Here is a 20,251-nt window from a genome sequence, read left to right on the forward strand (position 1 = left end):
ACTTCTCTGGTAATTGGAGGGCGCTGGTCATGAGGCGTTTTGTGAAGCCGGCAACACGTAGCGGTGTTGCAGCGTGGCTACCCTTGGCGGTGAGGGTGGCCTGTAGACAGCGCAGAGCAAGCACTGTTGGAGTTTGGAAATTGACCTTTTTATCTTTTTCGAGTGCATCGTCAGGGTTGGCGGACCCGGGGTCCGGCAGACGAAGGGACTTGTTGGGGTTGAATTCTATATCTGGATTTATAGAGGCGGGATACAAGGTCTGATAAAGGTGGGAGATGAAGAAACTAAGGTCGAGATGCAGCGTTGAAGCGGCTTTGCTGGCGTCTTGGCCTTCAAGGAGCGCGAATGCTGTTGTTAAGCAGAGGAGGACTTCACGAGTGGTGTTTCTTGTTGCGGTACTTTGAGTATCATTTTGTGCTTCGTCGCCATCCAGGTCCTCATCGGTCCCGCTGACTTGGCTTGAATCAGATATCAGCTCCCTAAGCACTTCAAGTAGATCGCCAAAGAAGTCTTGGTTGATCAAGTGAGCGTATTTTGCGAGGCCTTCCAGCGTAGCACCCATCAAGGAAGCAATTCGAAGCTTCAGGATTCGGAAATACGTCGTGAAAACAAACTTCAGCGTCTCCGCTTGCATCTTATCCCGTTGCTCATTCTTGACGAGGGCATCTGCCTCCTTTAGGTCTTTGGCGGCAGCTTTCCGTTCTCGAAGGAGTTTTCGTTCTTTTTTCGTTCGAAACTCGCGCTTCTCTTTGATCTTTTTCCCCTTGTATGTATTTCCCTCAGTTTCCTCCTTATCAATTCTATCGTGGGAGCCTTTGAGAGAAAATTCAGACAGAAGTCGCAGATGTAAAAAGGTATCCAATGTACTGTGATGAACGTTGAAATTTTTAGACTTCATTGTTTTCGCCAGAAGGCTGACTGTTTCCATCGAGATAATTCCATCTTCATCGTTGGAGAATATTTCCTTGATGGTTTCACGAGCTTTGATACCGTCTGCGTCAAGGTGACGGCGAGTGACTAGCGAGACAAGTATCTTCAAGAGCTCCTGTCGAAAATTAAAGTGCGGAACAGCAGTCAATAACCCGCACGCACAATTGATGGCAACTGATTTGAGACCCTCGTCATGCTTTGATCTTGCAAGCCTTACTAGCTCCTGAATATAATTGCGATATCCAGAAAGCAGCGCTTGCTCGTAGTCGCGAACTTTTCGAACCTCCTTCGACACTTTTACCGTGAGTTCTGCTTCACCCAAAGGCCGGATTTTGTAGCCAGGAATAACATCTCTGTAAACCGCAGCTTGGGTAGCAAGCGCCAGTTTCTTAACGGCGGGCAATGAAGAAGATTTGACCATTTCTGCCAGTCTCTTGAACGACTCCATATGTTCCTCCGGGTCTTCATTTATGATCATCGCAATCCTTGCTAATTCTTCCTTCGCCTGTATGATTTGCAGCTTTGGCGGGACTTGCGAGACGGGTTCCTGGACGGGTTTGGGGGCGGGAGCGTCATCGTCGGACTGTTCGTCAGAGTCGAACGGGCTAAGGGATTCAGGCTCCGAATGCTGAGGTTCCTCAATGTGCTCTATATTTCCCTCCGCAGTTTTGATGGGCAAGCGTGTCCGCTCTCTATCCTTCTTGCTGCCCTTCCTTGGTCGTCGTTCGTAGTCCTGTTCGAGGTCCCATTGCGACGCGCTGGCGTAGAACGTCTTCATTGCCGATGAAGGGGCCGCCTCTCCTGTCGGGCTAAGACGCCGCCTCTTTGCAGTGTGAACTGGAGCCATTCCCGCGGGTTTTGTGAGTCGATCTGGGTGTAGAGAGTGCCCTTGGAGATTTTCCCGCCGAAATTTCGATGCGACCTGATGCCAAGCCTGCGCGCTAGTGAAATCGATAAGAAAATTATCGCTGAAGCTCCAACAGCCGCCAGCAGCATCATTCCGCCATTGATCTATGCCTCTTGCTCCTTTGTTTCTTTTACCAGTGCTCTAATCGGCCCCGAGCTTGATACTACTCGACTATCTTAGGCGAGATGCGTCCCCTCACCGAATCAGAGACGCAGACCCTCTTCTCCAAACTCGCAAACTACACCGGCAGCTCCCTGAACCATCTAATAGCTCCTCCATCGTCGTCGGAAGGCAATGGCTCTGAAGACGAAAGGCATGTCTTTCGCCTACACGGCTCGCGAGTCTATTATGTCCGTCTCTCCATCGCCAATCTCGCAACGTCCATTGCGCGACCAAATCTTCTCTCCGTTGGCACCTGTATCGGAAAATTCACAAAGACGGGAAAGTTCAGACTTCACATCACTGCTCTAGATGTTATTGCGCCTCATGCGAGATACCAGGTGTGGATTAAACCAAATGGAGAAATGCCTTTTCTTTACGGTGGGAATGTTGTCAAAGCGCATATTGGGCGCTGGAGCGAAGACTGCCCCGAACACCAAGGCGTGGTGGTAATGTCAATGGACGATACTCCTTTAGTAGGTTGCCCTGTGTTACCATTGATAATTCACGAGATTCTCTGACCTGTTCCTAGGGATTTGGCGTAACGGCTCGTTCGACCGCCGAGGCCCGTCGGTTAGACCCGACCGGAATCACGACGTTTAGGCAAGGAGATATTGGAGAATACCTGAGAGAAGTAAGATTTGGCGCCTCCTCTTTGATTTGCAGTGTTTCTAACTACGTTATAGGAAGATACACTTTTCCAAACAACATAAACCCCTTCAGTCTGGCGTCTATATTTGCTGCATCGTATCTTTTGGCGTTGTCGGTTTTTACTACTCCAGAAACTTCTAACTTGTACCCTTTTCATTCAGATTTTGCAAGAAAAGTCCATTGTGCTTGCCTGCCTTTGTGCTGCTAGCTACCGGTTGGCGTTGGGCACCAACATGGTATTTATACGGCTAAATGATACCTTGCCTATCAAACCCGCTTTGCGGTTTCACAAACCTATGTTATTCCCGCTTGAGTCACTATTCTAGCTCCACCCTTTCGCAAATATCATAATAAGCTAGAATCTGCTGAAGGCCTATGATTTGATTGCTTTCTCACAAGCAAAGCTATTTTACTCTTGACGAGTCGCACTCTCTTCGAGGCCGACAATGGCTTATTTTGCCATCGTATATTCTTTCCTTTGTCTGTACGACTCTACCTTACCGGAGCAAACACGGTGTTTTGGGCAAACTTAAATTGAGGCGCTATGGCCTGGCTCATACCAAACATGTCAGTTTGGGCGAGCAATTTGATGCCATACAAGGCAGCATGTCTTCGGGATCCTGACTTTAAATAATACTCGCCGTCCTTTCTCGGTCTCTTGTTCGATTCCTCTTCCAAACGACTCCATACATCCGTTACTTTTCCAGTTTGGACACTTTGATCATGTCTCCCCCCAAATGCAATTGCGGCACATATGCCAAAAAGGAGAAAGCCGACCGAGGGCTCCTGGCTGCGAATTTGCCCCCCTCAAAACCCTTGGGGCTCAGTGAAACCGTTGCCACAAAGCTTGCTCTCGATGCTCTTGAAAACCATACCGCCTCAGAGCCGGACTTACCTAAATGCCCGATCCATAATATTAACTTGCGTTGGATCCCGTACCAAGTTTTTGAGACATTAGACGCCACCTATTTCCGAGGTGTGCTAAAGGATCAAGTATATCTTCGATGGGCGCATCTTTCGCTTGATACTCATGGCGTCACCTATAAACCAGGCCTTCGAGATACAAGGATTGCCATTGAGCTAAATTCTCACCAGGTTCAGCAGCGTCCCGGACTTTTAGGCCATTTTCTCATTCATCACATGGCACACGCTTACTTCCTAGTGTGTTGCGGTGTCCAAGGGAGCGATCAAACAAGTCATAGCCATCACCTTGGCCATGGTCTTGGATTCAGTTCGTTGATACACCGAATACTGGAACTATACCGGCCTCCAAAATTGCTTTTGCGGTTTCCATGTATTCCAAGAGTGCATCAACCCCGTCGTCATCCCGATAGGAAAAGTCGCAAGAACGCCCTATCATAAGGTTGGAGCTATTGTCTTTGGGGGGGAAACGACTTGTTGGATAGGGAGCTGTGCCGAGACCACAAGTTGACCCTGAAGGAAATGAAACTGCCGGAGTCTGCAAATGGGTCAAATCCTAAACTATAGTATGTATCCTCGAGTCTACATTCCGAGCTATTAGATATGTTAACAAAGACAAATAGCCCGAAATCTCACTATTTCCATACCATTAAAGCGGATAAGTTCTCATTTACTCCAGTTCTCCGTACGCGATATCCCGCCGGCTCTGGAGAATACGTCGAACTCCATTATGCAGACTATGCGGTTCCTTTTCCAAGGTCAAAATTAACCGTATTCGAATCCCTTCAACCTAGAATTTCAAAAGAAAATACGGTTAAAGTCCCGGTGGCTTCAAAGCGCCCATTCTGTACTTTTTATTCTTTTCTTTTCAAACAAGACTACCCCCCTGAGCTGGTGCAGACTACTACGCCTTATTTTACACCTTCCGCCACTCAAGGCCCTCCCTCAATCCGTGATTTTCGCGCTGACGACCCTGCGTATTTGGTCAACGATATCCAGATGTTCGCTCTTGGAAGCCAGATGTCCTTTGCTGAGCTTCGAAACAAGGCTTTTGAGCGGTTATATTCTATGGGAGAAACACATAATGATCCAATGGCCGTCTTCGAGGAAATATACGGCGACAACACAATTGAAAACCAAGGAGATAAAGATACGCTACGGAAATGGGCTCGAGATTTTCTTTCAAAGCAAGTTGACGAGTCTGGGAAGACGAATATCTGTATTCTCCAGCAGAGCGAGCAGTGGAAGAATCGGCTAGCGGAATTCAGGAAGGTGAATGAATTGTTTGATGTGGACTGCAGCAAGGTGGAGGAGGATTTGTTGCTGAATAAAGCTCTCAAAGCTCTTGAGAAGGAAGAGAAGAAAGAAAAAAATGAAGATGGGAAAAGGAACTGTGAGGAAATAGGCGGTCTATCTCTTGACGAGCTCGAAGCCCTCCACGACGCGTTCCCTGAGATACATAGCAGGCTCCTGGACAAACACGAAGCAGACCAAAAAGCAAAAGAGCAAAAAGAAAAAGAAAAAGAGAAAGAAAAGGGGAAAGAAAAGGATGGCGGCAAATCGAAAGAAAACGCCACAGCAAAGGATGATAAGGAGCCATCGACTTGCAACCACAATTGTACTCATTGCCATAATGCGTCTCTAGTATCCCACCATGGGAAGGACGTCGCCTGCATCGCTCATGATCCACACTTCTGGACTGGTTGCTTCGATTCTCCTCTATTCATGCATCCTGCACAGAGTCATACTACTTACGGCCATCACGGAGCACCGTACTATCCAATCCCACCTCACTGTTGAAAGAGGCATATTTGTGTTATTCTCCATAGGACACGATATTCCATGCAATTTCCTGTTATTCCTAACGAATTTCATATTTCTCGGGACTTTGCTAAATTTCAGCTTGGCCTCTTCTTTTCATTTCTGTATGTTTCCTCAATACCCCTGAACAAAGCCTTTCCCATATGAAATTCATTTTAGCTGTGAAGGCTGCACCCCCCTTGTCTAAACTCAAATAGTTTGATTTACTTTGAAATTTTGATCCTCTGTAGTAGTGGTTGGCTGAAATGCCATAGAATCTTCAATTGACCAGCTATCTAGTTAATCCTCCTAGATATAAAATGCGCCGTTTGATGTTCGCTAGGTCTTGATAACATAAATCTCTCATCCACGCCCACTATCCTCCCCATGTCGATCTTATGATATTCTGCTCTTTATAACCACCTCGTAGTTGTTTGAATATTCATTCCACATCCATTTCGCCATTCGCGCCACTCGTTCCCAGTTTTGCTTTTGCAAAAACCACAAAGTCGTCAACTGCACCAGGCCATGCCCCATCTGGGCTCCACCATTTCAAGCTCGGATCCTCCAGAGTCTTTCGCATTAGCACCTCCGTCTGCTCCCACAAATCCTTGTTGACGGGCCGCTTCCATGTGTTTTCGATGAACTCGATCCACCAATCCAACCACGGGACGGTGTTGGTGTTCCATGGGATACCGCCGTTGTCAGGAGTGAAAAATAAACGCCATTGTTCGGTAGCGATTTCTAGAGTGAGATGGCGCTGGCCCGGTAGCCGACATAGTACGAATGCATAACGATATATGCGTCTAAACAAAGCTGGCTCCGTCGGGATGCGATTGCGCAGATTTGATGCGTGGAGTGCTTGCTTGGCGAGTGTGTCGGAACTAGTGCATATAAGACAGGTAGTCCGATACCGTGAATGGATGTACTACACTTACCCCGATTCCTTCCACCCGTCGACAAAATTCTCACGTGTGAATTCACCCATTGACGGAGAGCGTAGCAACTCTGATATTGCCAGGCAGACAACTTCATCCAGATTCACTTTTATATCTCCTAAATATTTCATAGCACCTTCAATTCCTATGCCATCTGGGTTATCCACAGGGGAATCTATCTCTCAATTAGTCCGGAACATCGAACGCCTGAAAACGGGTAGCTTTACCTCGATATCCATCAAAGATCTTGTTGAGAGCAGACACGGCCTGTGAAGACGGAGAGGGGTTGTGCTGAAAGTAACTATCATATTCAGAAGTAGGCGTCAGCACATTCTCTGAGCTTGATTGAGAAGCCATTGTGCTTGTGGTCACAATTGTAGCACAGATAGCCCTGGATGAAAGTGCCCAAGGATGCAGCTGAGAAGCGCGTGAACCGGGAGATGTAGCTCTTCACCATCTCAGCCTGCATCCTGAAGTCAAGAATAACGTGACCGTTGCCTGCTCTTTTGGGACAGTCTGACATTCCACGTGATGCAGAGGGGAACATCCGAGAGCCGTCACTGTCACTTTCAACTCTCAGCTGTGAATACAACTTCAGAGAAGCTCCTTGAATGGTTTGCAAGCTCTCCATTCCAGCTGCTCACTCTGAGTTATAAGCTGAATGGAAGAATTGGGTATCTGCAAGAACCAAACCCATCTTTGCCGTTTGCCTTTTGAATTATACCCAGCAAATTTCGAGAGGATGTATACAAATAGGCCCATTTGAACTGTGGAAAAGCAGCATATATGGAGAGAGAAAAGAGCCACATACTCATCTACAGCCCGCGCCACATCCCATCCGTTGCCCTTGAGGAACTAAAAATCAAAAGCACACGCATCAGCCAGACACTTCGCGTCGCCAACTGGGAGTCTCCCCTTGCGGCACCAAGGGACATGGACGGGAGATCAAATGCCGTTCTAAGCTTTTAAATCTCAGAAATGATTAATCCCATACCTTTGCTGCAACGCTATCTTTTACACTCGCAAAAGACACGAATTGTGCTATGAGCTGCTTCTGGTTCGAAGTATACCCCGGCATGGCCGATCCAGGAGGGGCTAAACGAAGGGCGAATGCAGGATATCTAAGACGCCTTTGGCTGGGGCCGGGTCAAGTATGCACAGGAATAGTTTTCGAAATGAAGGAGCGCAGAAAAAGGGCATATATCTCGGAGCTTCTACTCTTTGTTACTTTGACGCAAAGACTTGTTGCCGCTCAAGTCTGTGGATGTCATTCTCATTCGATCAACGGTCCCCGCCGTCATGGCTTATGTAATACATTCAAGATCTGACGGGCTGAGATATAGCACCTACAAGGCAACCCCGGGTTAATTACACGTCCAAACGATAGATATTCAGATTTGCCTATAAATAAGAACACGAAAGGAAGCGCCTTTTGCAGGACAGAAAAGCCAAGATAGAAAAACAGCTTCCTCCCGGAAAGGGGAATATGTGACCGGAGAAACACGGGCAAACGGCAACGGAACGACTTGACAAAACATCATAAGACACCGCCAGGCAGCTGAATTGCTCCAGGTTGCACCCGGCCCCCTCCCCCTCCTCCGTCGATGCTCGCACTTCCCGGCGCAATGCCAATCCCACCCCCAGGGTATATATTCGTTGCTGTGCCATCACTTATTGGCGTTTGTCTTCGTAGCATAAACATAGGCTTCTGGCCATCACCGGCCAACTGTTTAAATAAGATCAAAGGTTTTTCGTCGAGGCCAAGACACCGTTCTTGATCGCCATAGACAATATAGAGAGCATAGTGTCGCCAGTCTTCGTGGATATTATACTTCTTAAGCGCAGCAGGTAGGACTCTGTAACACGGATCTTCCATAGAAACACGGAAAGACTTGAAAATTTCGACGCTGGGGCCTGCAGGGTCATTTTGAGCACGAGAGCCGGGTGGATTACTATTGGAACTGGGGTGGCCTGGTGTCGAGCGATCGTGGCGTTGTTGTGATTGCGGGTCTTCGGGGTGATCATGGGAGCGGTTGATACTCGCCGTCTCCCGGGAATATGATCGAGATGCAAGAGTTTGTTGTGGGTAGAAGCTGGCGGGGGATGTGGGGGATGGGATGCCTTTGGGCGAAGGTTGGCCACCGTTCATGGAAGCGGTTAGATGGGATGAAGCAGCCATAGCAGCAGCGGACGGGTCCAAGGTCGAAGTGTCACTATATGCTCGTCCCTCAGGTATAGATTGCGGAATATGGGTAGGTGAGTTGGTTTTCGGAGTAGTCCCTCCAGCGAAGAGCTTTTTCGAGAAGGTCCGGGAGAGACTAGGGCCTGTCTTTTCCGGTTGAGTCATGATTGAAGGCGAAGTTGCGGATGGTTCGTGGTTATACGGATCCGATACCAGGGTAGAGCCGGCATAGGATGAGGTCGGTTGATACGGTAGGGGCTGGGATCTGTCTTTGGCCATCTTAAATACGGGCAGCAATTCCTCTCGAAGCCTCCTGTAATCATCTGCTAATTTTCGCAATTCCGATTCTGCCGCAGCGAGTCTTTCGTCCCGTTTCCGGATGGTCCTTATTAGGAGCGCAACGTCTTCCTGAGTGGCGATTTCCTTTGCGTTGCTTTGCTCAGCAGCTAGTGGAATGTTAGAATCGCCCCGCCTTCAATACACGGAAGGATACTGACATAGAGGAACGTAATGGTCTGGGTCAAACGACACTCCTTGCTTAACTTTTATCTCGTATACGCTTTTTAGGAGAGTTAACCGATGGCCGACACTGGATATCCCCAGCTCTTTTAGCTCTTCATGCCTTAACGCAATCAATGCTTCTCCAACAATCTCGTTCTCTGTCGCAGAAACTCTGATCAGACCTGCACCAGCAATAACCACGTCATGTACGGTACTCACCAATAAACGAGTCACGGTATTGCTGCAGCCCAAGATTCGTAGCAAAATTCGCACAGTCCTCCGCAGACCATTCTATTATCGACGACGTCGGCGAACTGCGTTCGTCGGCCGTATTTGTGAAAGTTGTGGGCGTATTTTGGGCCGATGGCGGTTCTGAATCGGTGGGGGATGCTTCGGAGTCGTCCACAAGGCGAGGCGATACCAGGACGCTTCTTTCATATTCATCGTCCGCATCCGAATCTCCATGGTGATATGAGGTGGGGAATGCCATTGCCGTGCTGTTTCTTCCACCACAAGCCTGATGCCGATTATGTCCTTTTCAATCTTGGAGAGCCAACAACTGAATCTGTCGTCCACGAAGCCAAGCCGAGCCGCGAGGGAAATGGTCAAGTTTCAAATAGCAAGCGATCAAAACATCAAACCAACAGCTACCGACGGAAAAAAAGGGTATCCAAAATCGCAAAAAGATTCGAAATAACGAAGTCGTGCTAAATCTGCCAACGGATAAACTTTCAGGAATTTGAAATCGGACTAGAACTCGACTGCAAGCAAGCGTGTGAGGTGACGAACGCTGGGGTCAAGCGACAACGGTGCGAAGCTCGACAACCAGTACACGGGGTGCGGTCAGCCTAAAAGGCAGCTTCGCCGTTCATCGTAGCAGAGGATACAAGAGAGGGCATTAAGGCACGGCTATCAATAGGGACCCTTTGATCTCAATCGACGAGGGTGGCCTGGCGGTTAGTCACTGGTCCGATTAGCGACGATTGGCGAATGAAGGGCTCTGAAACTGGGAAGTCTCACCTCAAAGCGATGGGCTTTCCAGCAAAAAGGCGGCGCGCACACTCATCAATGGTCGCACAAACGAGCGAGATCCCCAAACCGGAGCGTATCCTCCCTGGGATGGGCGGCAAATAACACAAGGCTGGAGGGCGAGGTTCGGAGTGACGTCTCGCTGCGCTGCGTTTGATGCTTCTTTGGATGTTGGGAATTGCGAGTCCGCCATTCTTGGTTTCACGTGAGTCGGATCGTCCCAGTTGGGCTTAGCGCCGGTGCCGAGCAGTGGGGACTGTGATCCGCGCGGCGCCTAGTCCGGATTGGGTTTGGCGGGCCCACCCGCTGCAGAATTGGGACATCCCGAGCCGAAGCTGCGAAACCGGCAAGCTCGGAGCTGTCGGGAAGGAGCAATACGTGGGAGGTCTTTGATATTAGTTATAGCTAAAGCAGTTCTAGTCATTAAGCACCACGGCGGGAAATATTGCAGATCAACCATATAAACCATAAATAGAAAACATCGCCAGCATGGAGAAAGAAGCGCTTGTTCATCACTGCACCCTGCATCAGCCCCAGCCCACTCGCGAAAACGCCGTTTGCATATGCACAACACTCAGCAGATGCCGCTTTCACTTTGACCAGCCCATTGTCCTTTTACCACAATCGAGAATAATAATTGATCAAGGCGACGTCTGCTGCCGAATTAGTGTCGCCGTATGATATATCTTTCGAACGGTTGTAGTATTCTGAATTGGCGATTACTCCTCAGACACCATGGGGACATAACCAACTGCCGCACTACGTGCCACATGCTGGCAATAGTCCATTGCGGCAAGGATCGTCATGGCACCGCTACATTCCTTGATGTAATTGGCATATTTCTCGGCACCTTCTTCGTCCCATTCCATCTTTCCACGGCCATGGCGTCCACTATCACGGCAGGCGCTGCAGCAAGTACCCCATTCCACACTGCCGGTCGTGAAGTCGACCTGCGGAGCACGAACAGCGCCTGCATAAAAGGTAATGCCGCTGATAAGATCCGCTTTGTCGGAAAACGCGCAAGATACAACCGTCGAGCAGGCGTCCTCGTCGTAGCCCAAATCATCGCCATCATCATCACTTTCCTCACCGCCAAACTTCAACAGCAGCGAGCACGCGCCGTGAAGGCTGAGTCCGGCACTGAGAGCGTCGTTTCGATTTATCAGTTGCAGCGGCTGGTGCAATTCGTCAGGGCACGCTCTCTTTTCCGGGATCGTTATAGTTCGAAGTTTGCCAAGAGTCTTTTCGTCGAGGTCGCAGAGATATTTGACAAATCCAACCAGGGCAGTAGGATACTCTGGATCACGGGTGATGCACTCGGGGCAGACTCGCTTGCAAGTGTAGAGGTAGATAAAACTGCCGAAGCCGCCGCACGTAGCGCAGGAGTCGCTGCTTAAGGTGGCACGGAGTTCTTCGCAGGTGATCCAAGAGCCAGCACCAAAGGAGACAACAGCCTGGAAAACACTTGGGGCGAGAGTATATAAAGACGTGTATTTCGAGATGGTTTTCACAACGGTGCTGGCGCTTCGATTTGCCGCGCGGAAACTCGATAGACTCTGAATATCTAACCCTGAAAGTATCATATGAAGGACCTCCAGTGGGAAGACTTCGAGTGTCCCTAGGGTTGATTCGGTACCATTTGCCACGTCGCTTGCATAAACTGAGGGGAGGAGACTGCCCAGTTGATTCATAAAACGCGTTAAATCGCGTCGGCCCTCCTCATTCTTTTGAGATATTGAGGCTTGCGCAGGCGTTTTGAGGATGACCGTCATGATGATGGCCCTTGGAGAAGAACAAATGAAACTGCTATATAAAAGAGGAAAAGCAACGGCTTTGCGTCAGCAGTCAAAGTGAGAAGGTTGTCTGAGTTGCATCTCCCCAGGAGCCAGGCAGCATTTCCTCTATATTATCGGCTGACATGATGGCTGACTGTACAAGTTCACGTGCCATGGATGGCATCCTTGTCAGCAATGCTTCGTCGTGAATGGGAGATGCATTCCCAGTCCCGGTACCCCCGTTAGACGGTGATTCGCTGTGGGATGTGTGTTGACAAAGCATCAGCCTGGACTGTCCTGCAGTGGTCTTCTGGGCTGAGATGGAGCTCTGTCCAAATCTTGAGCATCCCATTCACAAAGAGCAGATACTCCATAGGAGAATTAGAAGCTCTACCAAGCACGGACATGCAGAAAAACAGAAAGAAATTGTGGATCAAAGAGATTTTATAGAGAGCTGGTTGGGAATAACAATGGTTTGCTGTCCAAACAGCAACGCATCCTGGCAGACTGCAGATGATGTTTGTAGTCATCTGTAGGCCACCATCAGTAATGTATGATGCATACATCGGCATAAAGAGTAGTTTTCAATTGATGGCCGTGGAGTGCTGGTATGCCATGGGCTCAGACCACGAGCAAGGCATCCCCGAGAACGACTCCGGGGCTTCCAGGCAGCAAAACAAACATAACTAGTTAACTAATTCAGTCCAAACAATTATCACAGAGACCGATCCGGATTCAACTCTCCCCGTCTGCCACTATTCCCTCCCATAAACTGCCTCGCGGCGCGTAAAGAAAAAAAAACGACGTCGGCGCTAAGACGCGGTTAAGCGCAAGGGCTGTTTTTGCCGCCGGCCAACCAGCAGCAGGCAGATTCTGACGGTGGAGAATGACGTTCGCCAGCGGGAGTTTTGGTGGATGCGATCAATCGGCCTCGCTTGTTCAATATAACACGCCCGATTGAAGCCAATACCCCCCTCCGGCCACCGTGAGCCTTGAGACAAAGAAATGGCCGGGTGGAAATGAACACATCGTTTCTTCGCTAGGGATCCTTCTTTTTCTCTTTTCTTCTTCGTTTCTGTTCGTCGCTTTTTTCGTCGGTTGCCTCCAGACCTACCAAGGTACTGCCAGACACCAACTATCCGTTCCTCAACTCCCCTGCGATTCTTCATTTTCATTCTACAGAACGGGGCGAACTCAACTAAAAGACCTTCCGGTCGTTCCCTTGAGAAAAACCACCGCCTCAATTCTCCCGCGACAGCTGGCCTTCGCTCCGCCTCCCGACCTCCTCGTTTCAACCACCCCTTCACGATGCCATCCACCAACTCGAAGCCGCTAACCTCCGCCCCCGCCGCTCCACTAGACAGCCTATACTGCATCAAAACCCTCACAGACCCCCGTTCCGACCCAGCGCAGCCTCCACCCCTGGAGTTCACCTCTCAAACCGACATCGCCCTCGCCTACCTCTCCACCACTACCAAGCTCGAAGACCTGCATACCTCCCTCCTTCACTCCCTCTCCGCCTCCGGCTGGACAGAGCGCGTTCGCAATCTCGCATTCGAACTCCTGCGCTCCGGACGCTGCACCCGCTTCGAAGATGTCGTCGACAATGTCGTCCGGCTCGCAACAACGGCAAAGCCCAGTGACCAGACACCTCCAACAGTACTCGGGAAAAGAAAACGCGAGGGCAAGGAGCTGAACGGGACCGCCGCGACCAACGGCGTGCGAGAACCGGCCGTCAAGAAGGAACATACCAGCGATGCCGAGGAGCAAGGAGAAGACCGCGATAAAGAATCCACTCACAAAGAGACCAACGGCACCGCCGCCGCCGCCGCAAAGCCGAATGGGAAACATGCATCCACTTCAGGACCTACCGAAGGTGACAACACTGACGGCGACGACTCTATCCTCCTCGCCGAGTTCGACGTGCGTATACCTCCCCATGTTGTCGGCAAAGGCGTGAAAATCCTCAACGAGGCTCTCGGCGACATTTGCATCAAACCAACCGAGGACGAGGACCAAGACGGCGAAGCTGAGCCGGACGACCAAGACGATGACGATGCCTCTGATCTTCCACTGAAAGTGAAAAGCGCCAAGATGCGGTAGTTTGCTTCCTGAAGATCCTTGGCTATTGACTGGATTCAAGGCGCTGATATCAGGGCTGCGGTGGGACTCTTTTTCTTTTTCTCTTTCTTTTTATATGTATAGGACACCAACATAGATATGGGCACTGTCATGGTTTTTCTCTTTTTTCCTTTTTTCCGCCTTTCTTACTGAGAATCGGCGTGTAGACTATGGGCATCGGGTGGGATTTTTTAAAGCAAGCATGAGATGACCTTCAAGCATTTCCTTCAACTAGTTCATTGAGTTTTTAACATTTATCTATCCGACCATCGAGACGTTTTGCAGATATTTCATTAAAGCAATTCAAACCAACAGCCAATCTAAAGTCTGGAAAGAAATAATGACCAGTCGGAAAATTTTCATTTCATCAAGTACAAAGTCAAATTAGCTACCATGCCACCCCCCAAGATGTTCACAGCCCCTTGAAATCCTCATCGCCAGATCAAGATACGAAGAGAAACCCAGAATGCCGCATTAGTTTAATCATAGAGACTGTCATCGTTGCCAGCGTCACCGAACCCAGCCTGGGCGGTTTCTTCTTCAGTGGGGAATCGGAAGAAATTGCTGCCGCTGGAATTTTTCATGCTCTGGGCAAACGCTTCATATCGACGAATCTCGGTGTCGTTGACAGATCGGCGAGCCATCTGCATGGCCTCCTCAAAGTGCGCACGAGTAAGCTCCGGGACAGGGTCTTCCACATCTTCATCCATGACGTCGTCTTCGCCAGCCGCTTCTCGCTCTTTGGTGCGGTCGATTTCCATGGAAATGGCCTGTTTGATGGCAAGCTTGGCGGCGCGTTGGGTAACAAAACCAAGATCGGCACCAGAGAATCCGTGAGTCTTGCTAGCAATGTACTCCAAGTTGACATCAGGGGCAACAGGGGTCTTTCGAAGCTGAGCTTTCAAAATGGACACACGCTCGGACTCGTTGGGAAGGGGAACATAGACTAGAGTGTCCAAACGTCCCGGTCGGCACAACGCGGCGTCCAGTTGTTCAGGACGGTTAGTTGCGCCAATGACAAAGACATTCTTCTTGGAAGTCATTCCGTCCATTTCTAGAAAGCGGGTTAGTAAGGACCAACTGAAAAGTAGCTAGCAGGGCAAGGGCTCGCTTACCAGTAAGAAGCTGGTTGACAACACGGTCTGAAGCACCGCCAGCGTCACCAACAGAACCACCACGAGACTTGGCAATGGAATCAAGTTCGTCCAAGAACACGACACAAGGAGCAGCTGCTCTAGCCTTGTCGAAAATGTCACGAATGTTACTCTCGGATTCACCAAACCACATGCTCAGCAATTCCGGGCCTTTGACGGAGATGAAATTGGCAGCACATTCGTTGGCGACGGCCTTGGCAAGCAAAGTCTTACCAGTACCCGGAGGTCCGTAGAACAAGACACCTTTGGATGGCGACAGACCGAATTTAAGGAATTTCTCTGGGTGGTCAACAGGGTATTGGACACTCTCGATGAGCTCCCGCTTGACAGTTTCCAAACCACCAATGTCTTCCCAGCGAACATTAGGAACTTCGACAACGGCAACTTCACGGAGAGCAGATGGGTTTGAAACACCAAGGGCAAAACGGAAATTCTCCATAGTTACGCCTAGGGAGTCGAGAACCTCAGCATCAATGGTATCCTCATCCAGATCAATGAGATCCATCTTTTCACGAATCTGCTGCATAGCAGCTTCTGAGCAAAGCGAAGCAATATCGGAACCGACGTAACCGTGGGTTTCCGCCGCAATGGCCTCAAGGTCGACGTCCTCTCCGAGCTTCATATTCTTAGTGTGAATTTGAAGAATTTCAAGACGGCCGGTTGGATCAGGAATGCCGATGTCAACCTCACGGTCAAAACGCCCAAAACGGCGAAGAGCAGGATCAACGGAGTTGGGGCGATTGGTTGCAGCCATAACGACAACGTTTGAGCGAGCTTTCATACCGTCCATTAATGTAAGGAGTTGAGACACAACACGACGTTCGACTTCACCGTTAGTCTTGTCACGTTTAGGCGCAATAGAATCGATCTCGTCAATGAAAATGATGGCGGGTGAGTTCTTTTCAGCTTCTTCGAAAGCCTTACGTAAATTCGACTCGGATTCACCGGCCATCTTGGACATAATCTCAGGGCCGTTGATGAGGAAAAAGAAAGCACCAGTCTCATTGGCGACGGCGCGAGCCATCAGGGTCTTACCAGTACCTGGAGGGCCGAACATGAGAATACCACGTGGGGGTTTGATACCAATCGACTTGAAAAGTTGAGGATGGCGAAGCGGAAGTTCGACCAGTTCACGAATCTGAGCCATCTGTTTTCGGCAACCACCGATGTCATCGTAGCCAACATCATTGAGGTTCCCTTCCTCGTCCTCACGCTGAATGGGCTCACCCTCACAGTGGATGACTGTATCTTGGGCAACGATGCCATACTCTGGAGGATCAACTTCCACAACTTTAAATTCGACTTGGCGCATACCACCACGAACGGTAAATAGATCGCCTTGTCGGACTGGTCGATAAGCTTCACGGAAGTACGGTGCAAGGAAAACGTCAAAGAGAGAGCCAGTGAGCCCCTCAACGGTGTCGGCAATTGGAAGAACAGCGATTCGCTTGGCCTATTGCCAGCGACACCATCAGATACATTATTGCTTCAATCTGGCGGTAAAGGGGCGAATTAACACTACTCACATATTTGATATCCGGGCAAGGGTGGACGGTGATAACGTCTCCGTGTTTTACTCGAAGATTGTGCCGGACGACGCGGTTAATGCGTGCGCTTCCATCGTCAAGTTCATCGTCAGCGAGGACGATCAAAACGGTATCTCTCCGCATTTTCCCTTTTACAAGAACTGTGTCGCCACGGAAAAGCTGGAGAGTTTCCATAGTATTGTTGGAGAGTGCAATGACAGAGTTGTCATCGTTGACTGCATCAGTTACACTGCTAAATGTTAGCGCCCGGGCTGACAAGCACCTACGCGAGGAATCCCATTGAGAAAGAGCTTACATCAACGAGTTGGGCTTCTTCTTTTTCTTTAAAATGGCGGTCGAAGTGTCAAGTTCCTGCTATGATGTCAACTCCCACCCACATAAACCAGTAGAGAGTCACCGTTCGGAAAGGAAGTACTAACATCCTTCTTCTCAGCACCTGAAGGGTCACTACGACGTTGTGTTAGCATTCGAGCTTGGTGCATGTTGCTTAACCCAAGGGGCAGCGGAAAACTCACTTCAGGTTGACCTTGTGCTTGGAGTGGGCGTGATCCGGCTCTCCAGACATCTTGTCGGCTAAATATCAAATATACACTTTAGGGGAAAGGAGGAGGGAGAGAGGGAAGGGTAGGGTATGCTGTCGATAGAATCGACGAAAAAGAGGAGATAAAAAAAGCAGGTATTGTCTCGAGACAGAGCTCAGTCTATGATGCTGTTCCCAGGCGCTTCCAGGACCCTATGGCAAAACGCGTTCGAAATCCAGCAGAAATCAGCGACTATGAGAGCAACAGCAGTAAAGTCACCAGGAACAGCAAGGCCAGAATACAGTTAGGAGAGCAAGGGAAGAGGGAGTGTGGGACGTTGAGATGTTGAAGGTGGCAGATCTGGCTGATGATGAAGTTGCTCTGCTGGAGGCTCTGGATTAGCTAAGCTTGAGGAGCTCTGATCCTGGCTGCGCTAGCCAGATGCGGCTAGTCCCGCGTTGCTGCTCTGAAATCTGCGTGATGACTCAGCATATTCAACGCTGCTGACCAATCAAAGGCCGGGTGGCTGCTTGGAAGCCTCTGGAAGGCGATGGACGCTTGACTGCCAACGCCACGACAGCCTGGCAGCCTAATTAACAATGCCTGCGATGAAGTGAAGAGGGCCAAAACACCCACGATCCCCCAGTTGGTATGGAGAGGCTGGACGCATCAGCACATAACCACAGCGCCAACCTAGGCTGTGGTCCCATCGGTTTGATCATTGATGGCTGGCTTTGCGGTAGCATTTCATGACCGTTCACCCACCGTTCCAGAGGCACAGTCGGAGATCCTGATGCTGCAAGTTGGAACCAATCAACATGCCCCCAAACTAGGCACAGCATCTCTTCAGGGCAGGTGCTTGTCCGCGTAAAGGCAGCAACAAGGCTCCAGGCACCCATTAGGCTGACATTCACAATGCATTAAGCACCGCATGAGGGTGATGACTGCCTGTCCAATGCCTGGCTGATTGCTGTTGCTTCCCTAGGGCACGGCTCAATGATTCACTTGCACATTTGGTGCCAAAGAATGTTCAAGCCTTGCAGGATGCAAGTGCTCAAGGATGTGTCCTGAACTGATCTTTCTTCTCTACCGTGAGATCAGGTTGTGTTTCAGCAAAGGAAGCTCAGGTAGTTTGCTCTAGATGCACTCCTCCACTCTAGTTCCAGGGACATACATTGGTTAGTGTTTTTGTTTGCCGCTGCCTGAGGTCAATGCTGGAGATTTCCTGCCGGCGACTGTGTGAGCAGTTGGAATATGATTGCTCTCTCCTAGCTGTGAAGTGATAAATTGAATGCGCACCATTCACCTTATCAGCGCATTCCCCTTCACCAACTCTACCCACATCGCAGAAAGCACTAAGCCGGTCACCTCTTAGTTTCAAATTCACTTTTTACCTCTGGTTTCACGATTTTGACGTTTCCCATATATATGTGGCTGGGCAAAATGGAGAACAAAGTCGGGTACCCTAGGGACTATCAGCGGGCTTTGAACAACGTCCTAAGTGAGAGGAGGCTTGAAGAACTGCTCAAGGGCTCTACGCCCGTATTCCTTCTCGGACCACTCATGCTCCCACGGATGCTCAAGTCCGTGACGGATGCTGAGCCCGATTTTGACATCGCAGCCAACATGACCCAAGCGAGCTTACTCGACTATAAGCTCTGGATCTTCGAGGGAGCCGACCTCCCGATAGTGATGCCGTCAAAAGAGCTGGGCCAAAGCGTCGATGGCGTCCTAGTTTTCGCTTTGACTTCCGATCAACGCAACTGGTTATACCAATTCGAAGCTGAAAGCTACAAGGAGTTGGCCCATGTGCAGGTGGAGATTTGCTTACGCGATGGGAACTTGCGGAACATCGATGCTGCTACCTTCGTATGGAAGGGTGAAATGGATGGGATCGTGGCGGCGTCGTCCAAGTCGTGGAAAGTGGATGCCTTTTTGGAAAGTGAATGGTATAAAAACGCAGGACGAAGATACCATTCTCATTAAGGAGGGGATGTGCACGCCAAAAAATGTACATTCAAACGCCCTCCTTTCCGTCCAGCAAGCATATCAACCCTGAGCAGCTATTTTTGAGGATAATCCTCACGCGGAACATCACAGAAGTGTCGCATATCTATCGGAGACATATCCGGTGATTAATCGTGCAGCCTATGGGAAAGGAAATCAAGGGGGGAACTTGCAGTCAGGAGTTGCTGGGATCGTTATTATCCCACAATCCATGTATGTTGATGAGAATAGAAATCCGCCCAATCGAATGTACCTTTGATTTCTACTTCTCAGGGCTAAGAACGAGTGCTCACAAGAGTAGTTTGCCCATCCATATAACTAAACGTTTACTCAACATTATCAACTGCCCACAGTCTTTTAAAACACAAGACGCGCCCCTATGTGTGCCTCTCGAAGAACTCAGCAGAACCATAAAGGGCATAGGGCCTCTCACTAAAAAGCTCATCAATAATACGCCATGATCAAGTCACGCGAAATTGATATCGAACCAGTTTCTCCTTCAAGTCTCCAATGCCAAAGTGCACATATCATAGCAGACCGCCTCATCCGCCTGTTGATGCAATGGAGCTAATGGATCATGCCAAGACATGCCCGCCTTCAGGCAACGTCGCTTTGTCGTTTTCATCAATTAGTTATCGCAACGACGTGTTGAGACACTGCATGACTGCGTATCGAAACCGACGATGGGATCCAAGACACCAGAAACACATCGTCGAAGTCCAAATGGTATAGATACATAGTCCACCCCCTTGCAGCCAGTCTGACATTTGAGCAGAGTCATCCCCTACTGCTCCAATCGCTGCCGTCAATCCTCCTAAGCCAGCCGAAGCAAATGGGCTTCTTCACGGTGCACTCGACGGCGAAGATGAAGACGGAGATGACGACGATGATGACACGATTGGAGTTGACTTGAAGCCTGGTGGTCAGCCTAACAATGGTAAGCTAGCTGGAAATCTGGTCACACATTAAAGCTAACTCCCAAAAGGCAAGAAAAGAAAGCGAAAGATAACAAGAAGAAGAAGAAAAATAAGAGGCATTGGACTGCCAGCAGACGAGCCCTCCCAGGATCGCGCTCCGCGAACCTCTTTCGCGAGCAGCGATATCCCGA

The 20,251-nt window shown here is 49.6% G+C and overlaps 9 protein-coding genes across 9 annotated transcripts; 4 read left to right on the top strand and 5 right to left on the bottom strand.

Moving 5' to 3' along the window:
• Positions 1–437: 437 nt before the first annotated feature.
• On the bottom strand, positions 438–1,777 carry UREG_04895 (Noc3p protein; the record flags this gene model as incomplete). Its single annotated transcript, XM_002584160.1, has 2 exons — positions 438–453; positions 615–1,777. The coding sequence occupies 2 exons, from the start codon at positions 1,775–1,777 to the stop codon at positions 438–440; spliced, it is 1,179 nt and encodes a 392-aa protein (XP_002584206.1).
• Positions 1,778–2,022: 245 nt separating this feature from the next.
• UREG_04896 (60S ribosome subunit biogenesis protein NIP7) lies at positions 2,023–2,709 on the top strand (the record flags this gene model as incomplete). Its single annotated transcript, XM_002584161.1, has 3 exons — positions 2,023–2,472; positions 2,529–2,630; positions 2,683–2,709. 3 exons carry the CDS (start codon positions 2,023–2,025, stop codon positions 2,707–2,709), a joined length of 579 nt encoding a protein of 192 aa, XP_002584207.1.
• A 1,381-nt stretch (positions 2,710–4,090) lies between these two features.
• Positions 4,091–5,368, top strand: UREG_04897 (uncharacterized protein; the record flags this gene model as incomplete). The annotated part of the gene is made up of 2 exons (XM_002584162.1): positions 4,091–4,134; positions 4,192–5,368. 2 exons carry the CDS (start codon positions 4,091–4,093, stop codon positions 5,366–5,368), a joined length of 1,221 nt encoding a protein of 406 aa, XP_002584208.1.
• A 442-nt stretch (positions 5,369–5,810) lies between these two features.
• UREG_04898 (uncharacterized protein) lies at positions 5,811–7,384 on the bottom strand (the record flags this gene model as incomplete). Its single annotated transcript, XM_002584163.1, has 5 exons — positions 5,811–6,252; positions 6,307–6,424; positions 6,534–6,607; positions 7,118–7,161; positions 7,301–7,384. The coding sequence occupies 5 exons, from the start codon at positions 7,382–7,384 to the stop codon at positions 5,811–5,813; spliced, it is 762 nt and encodes a 253-aa protein (XP_002584209.1).
• A 459-nt stretch (positions 7,385–7,843) lies between these two features.
• UREG_04899 (Ste50p protein) lies at positions 7,844–9,479 on the bottom strand (the record flags this gene model as incomplete). Its single annotated transcript, XM_002584164.1, has 3 exons — positions 7,844–8,934; positions 8,986–9,147; positions 9,209–9,479. 3 exons carry the CDS (start codon positions 9,477–9,479, stop codon positions 7,844–7,846), a joined length of 1,524 nt encoding a protein of 507 aa, XP_002584210.1.
• A 1,258-nt stretch (positions 9,480–10,737) lies between these two features.
• UREG_04900 (uncharacterized protein) lies at positions 10,738–11,790 on the bottom strand (the record flags this gene model as incomplete). The annotated part of the gene is made up of 1 exon (XM_002584165.1): positions 10,738–11,790. One exon carries the CDS (start codon positions 11,788–11,790, stop codon positions 10,738–10,740), a length of 1,053 nt encoding a protein of 350 aa, XP_002584211.1.
• A 1,311-nt stretch (positions 11,791–13,101) lies between these two features.
• Positions 13,102–13,896, top strand: UREG_04901 (uncharacterized protein; the record flags this gene model as incomplete). Its single annotated transcript, XM_002584166.1, has 1 exon — positions 13,102–13,896. One exon carries the CDS (start codon positions 13,102–13,104, stop codon positions 13,894–13,896), a length of 795 nt encoding a protein of 264 aa, XP_002584212.1.
• A 497-nt stretch (positions 13,897–14,393) lies between these two features.
• UREG_04902 (cell division cycle protein 48) lies at positions 14,394–17,180 on the bottom strand (the record flags this gene model as incomplete). The annotated part of the gene is made up of 6 exons (XM_002584167.1): positions 14,394–14,968; positions 15,030–16,521; positions 16,595–16,844; positions 16,911–16,936; positions 17,035–17,062; positions 17,131–17,180. The coding sequence occupies 6 exons, from the start codon at positions 17,178–17,180 to the stop codon at positions 14,394–14,396; spliced, it is 2,421 nt and encodes an 806-aa protein (XP_002584213.1).
• A 1,399-nt stretch (positions 17,181–18,579) lies between these two features.
• On the top strand, positions 18,580–19,122 carry UREG_04903 (uncharacterized protein; the record flags this gene model as incomplete). The annotated part of the gene is made up of 1 exon (XM_002584168.1): positions 18,580–19,122. The coding sequence occupies one exon, from the start codon at positions 18,580–18,582 to the stop codon at positions 19,120–19,122; it is 543 nt and encodes a 180-aa protein (XP_002584214.1).
• Between the last annotated feature and the right edge of the window lie 1,129 nt (positions 19,123–20,251).

This window comes from Uncinocarpus reesii, genomic scaffold (assembly GCF_000003515.1).
Source record: "Uncinocarpus reesii 1704 scaffold_3 genomic scaffold, whole genome shotgun sequence".
NCBI classification, from domain to species: Eukaryota; Fungi; Ascomycota; class Eurotiomycetes; order Onygenales; family Onygenaceae; genus Uncinocarpus; species Uncinocarpus reesii.